General features: G+C 47.7%; 1 protein-coding gene across 1 annotated transcript in view; it reads right to left on the bottom strand.

Moving 5' to 3' along the window:
* Nucleotides 1-4,006, bottom strand: part of baz1a (bromodomain adjacent to zinc finger domain, 1A) — a 22,820-nt gene that overhangs the window by 9,744 nt on the left and 9,070 nt on the right. Inside the window, exons 10-18 of the mRNA XM_020586385.1 lie at nucleotides 3,774-3,776; nucleotides 3,234-3,365; nucleotides 3,099-3,116; nucleotides 2,548-2,865; nucleotides 2,244-2,409; nucleotides 2,025-2,132; nucleotides 1,724-1,797; nucleotides 1,150-1,262; nucleotides 3-85 (exon numbers count right to left, since the gene is read on the bottom strand). Of these exons, the coding sequence (XP_020442041.1) occupies nucleotides 3-85; nucleotides 1,150-1,262; nucleotides 1,724-1,797; nucleotides 2,025-2,132; nucleotides 2,244-2,409; nucleotides 2,548-2,865; nucleotides 3,099-3,116; nucleotides 3,234-3,365; nucleotides 3,774-3,776 (1,015 nt within the window). The remainder of the gene's footprint in view (nucleotides 1-2; nucleotides 86-1,149; nucleotides 1,263-1,723; nucleotides 1,798-2,024; nucleotides 2,133-2,243; nucleotides 2,410-2,547; nucleotides 2,866-3,098; nucleotides 3,117-3,233; nucleotides 3,366-3,773; nucleotides 3,777-4,006) is intronic.

The raw sequence follows: 4,006 nt of genomic DNA, 5'->3' as shown, positions 1-4,006 counted from the left end.
ACCGGCGGTACAGACGATCTCTGCCCAGAGGCAGGAGGCAGGTGCAGGCCGCCGCCTTCTGGATCCGTTCCTGCAGCTCTCGAACCTGTGGGCGGAGACCGACTGCACAATCAAATCACAGTCCGACTGCTTCTACCATGTTTCTGCCCTGTGGTTTGGTTGGTGGCCTCTACTAATCCTCACATTTGAGAAACTGAACACAACAATTGCAATTAATTATTCCACTGCTGATTAATTTTCTGTCCAAAGTTTTATGGGCTAATTGTTGAAGATGCAGCTCTAGACATCAGACATCAGACTAGGGCTGCAATAATTATGGAAAAAAAATCAAAAGCATGATTTTTTTGCTCAGTATTTAACACGATTACTCACCAAATTTGGAAACACGCATTTACTGAAATTTGGGGGGAAAAAAAACAACTTGTCTTTAAACAGTTTCTTTAACTTTAAATCCGATTCAACTGAAGAACAAACGAAGCATTTCCTCCACCTAGTTGTGACTGACAGCTCAAGGAAATTCATTTCCACTCTACATTTATTTTACTAATAGAACGTTGCTACTTCAGATTAACAGTGCTGCCTGTCAAAACCCAAAGAATCGCTGTCTGCTGGGTCCAGTCAGCTGTCATGTTAGCTGGTTCTTAGCTGTTAGCTTAACAAGCTTGCAATGGCTAACACGAGCTGGCGGTGGATGACCGACTGCAGGCAAAGCGGAAATAATCGCTTCTCTGTAAGTTTAGCAGGTGTTTTGATAGATTACTCTTATTGACCTTTTACTCGCTGAGGCTCTACTGAACATACGGTAACGAGCTCAGATGTCGTCACCTCGGGTCATGTTCTACTTCACCCGATGCGAGCAAAGGCTGCTCACACTGCAGGGGTGCACTGGATTTATGACACAGGACAAGATGAGAGCACTGTAGCAGAACGGAGTGCTACACAACAGTTGTTTTATCTCAGTTACTTTGTCTTCATCATCATTAGAAGGCAAAATGGTAAGTGAAAATAAAATTCAATTAACTGCATGGACCTGCATCAGACATTTCAGTTTTTGTTGAGAGAAGACACTGAACTGTCAGTTTATTAAGGGGTTTGAGGGAGGAATCGGTATTAATCAGATGAAGACGCAGGATCAGTAGTGCTCCTGACCTTCTCCTGCTCCTTCTCCAGCTCCTCTGCAGTCAGGCTGGTTGGGGGGCAGGACAAGGGTTTGGGGTCAGAGGTCATCTCTTGCTGCTGTTTGTCTTTCTGGTCCATTGTACCTGGAGGAGAGAGGAGAAACTGATGACTCAGGCGGAAGTAGAACACAGTTTAAAGTGGTAGACGTCTCTGCACCTTCAGTTTAACGTGTTTTTTGTCTTAACCTGGATTTGTTTGTTTGCTGCAGTAAGTTAGCAGTGAGGTGCCAAGCTACTGCTCATTAACCCAAGTCTTTTTGCATGTGCTTCACAATATGAATACTTCAGCATGGAGACAGCTAATGTGGAGCCAGCGCGACCCCGTTGACAATATCAAGTAGGTTAACGATAAATAATGTTTCTGCAGTATACCACTTTGTTTCACTGCTCTGACTGAGCAATGAATCTGATTAGCTTTATATCAATTAATAGTTTTTGAAATGACAGGTGGCAGCTTCATGTGTTGATGACTGACTAACAGTCCAAAATCCCAGGGTATTAAAGTGTCCTGGCCTTAATATCAGGTCTGTGGTCTTTTGTTTTACCTTTTATCATCTTCACGTTGGATGAAGAGTTTTGCTCCTCCTCATCCTCAGGCTGCTGTTCTGCTTCAGGGTTTCTGCAGGTTCACCAAGATTCATTTAAGACATTTTTCTACCACAGAATGGAATTTAATTCCCATCACACAAGCCACTGAGCACAGTATCAAAGATATCAGTGAAAACCAAGATTTACCAAAAGCATCATTTTACTGACATCTCCACCTTTTAAGTCCCAGCTGTATGAAGCAATTCCTAATAACAAACTTATCAGACATTTGAACACTAGGAATATGAGCAGCTCTACCTGTCTGCCTGGAGTCTCCACTTCACCTCCTGCTCCTTCAGCTTCACCTCCTTCTCCCTCAGCCGCTGCTCCTGCTCCCTCAGCTTCTCCTCCTTACGAAGCCGAACCCTAAAGAAGAGAAGCAACACGCCAGGTTCAAAACTCCAACTTTATTCTTTCTCATTTCTCCTGTGTGCACACCTGTCTGTACACACCTGTGTGCACATGTTGTGTGTATACCTGTGTGCAGCCTCCTCTCGCTCTCTGCGGTGCTGTTCAGCTCTGATCTCTCTCAGTTCCTGCCTGGCAGCTTTCTGATCCTCCACACAGTCTTCAATCACATCTCTGCTGGACGCCGATGTCAGCAGCTTCCCCACCAGAGCCTGCAGGATTCTCAGCTTCTCCCCTACACACACACACACACACACACACACACACACACACACATCAGCACTGATCAATATACACTCTCCACACATGATACAATCAGTACTGAACAACAACTCATTCATAACTGCCAATTCCTGATTGGTCGGTTGCTGACCTGGTGTCAGGTCATACACTGCCGTGCACGACAGTCTCTTCAGCAACATTGGCTCGGCCAATCGCAGCTCCACACAGGGGTCGTCCATCAGCGTGAATCCACCCTGCTTCTGGTAGCGGAGCTTGGCGTTGCCGTGGTTACAGTCGGCGCCGGCGGCCAGGATGTGCAGCCGCAGTATTTCAGACAGCGTACAGCTGTCCAGGTCCAACTGCTTGAGACTGCAGCCCTGGTGCAGCTGAGGCCATGCTGCAGCCAATGAGGCAACAGCGCTCAGTGCCGAATGAGTCGGGTTAGAGTCATCGTCCAGAGCCTCCGACACACACACACACACACACACACACACACACACACACACAGTACATAAGCACACATACACACTAAATAGAAAGACTGATGTCCGTTTACCCTGCCAGTGTTACTAATGGGCAAAAATGTACAAATCAAATTTAAATGTCTGTCAGGCCACGTGTGACCAATCACAGCTCATTTCCATGGAAGTGCTTACGTTTCAGTGGAGATGTGGTCAGTTACGCGAGGCTCAGTGTGTCTGTGTGGGCTTGTATCGCTATCTTTGTTAGGACCAGATTCAGTTTTAAACCATCACTGTGAGGACATGTTGCCCAGTCCTCACGCCTTCAGCTTAGGGCCAGGGTTAGGGGATGTAGTATTACAGTGAGGATCCTCACCTTCAGCCTGGTATTTAGCCACCTCCTCCTGCTCCTCAGCCAGGGCCTGAAAGATGGCCGACAGGAAGAAGAACAGCAGCTCGCACAGAGGGCCTTCAGGATCTGAACCCACCAGTGCCTCCTCCAGAACCTCTGTGGAGACACACAACCTCAGAAGATCTGCTGGAATCAAACAACAACTGTCAGGTACCTACAACAGTCTCTAGAACCACTGCAGTGGGGAAGACCACCTGGTAGAACCAACACCACCCCTAAGAACCACTTACCAGAACCTCAACTCCCAGACCCTGTAGAACAAATCAAACCAAAGCTCGAGAACCAAATGAACCTTTAAAACATCAAACAAACAGAAGCAGGCAGCTCCCCTCCACTAACTGTTTCACCAGGCCAGGTACGCACAGTCCTGAGGAAGCTCAACCCCCGCAAAGCGGCAGGACCGGACAACATCCCTGGGAGGGCTCTCAGGGCATGTGCCAGCGAGCTGGCTGATGTTCTCACCACCATCTTCAACCTCTCCCTCAGCCAGAGCATCGTTCCCACCTGCTTTAAGACCACAAACATCGTCCAACCCTTCCCAAGAAGAGCCCGATCACCTGCCTGAATGACTACACTGTTCATCTGGGGGCTCGAAGTGGAGAGTGTGAGCAGCTTCAAATACCTGGGCGTCCACATCAGTGAGGACCTCACTTGGACACTTAACAACACACAGCTGGTCAAGAAGGCCCAACAGTGGCTGTACTTCCTGAGGAGGCTGAGGAAGTTTGGCATGTCAC

Source organism: Monopterus albus, unplaced genomic scaffold (assembly GCF_001952655.1).
Source record: "Monopterus albus unplaced genomic scaffold, M_albus_1.0 scaffold403.1, whole genome shotgun sequence".
Lineage (NCBI taxonomy): Eukaryota > Metazoa > Chordata > Actinopteri > Synbranchiformes > Synbranchidae > Monopterus > Monopterus albus.
This window is presented reverse-complemented; position numbering and strand designations above follow the sequence as displayed.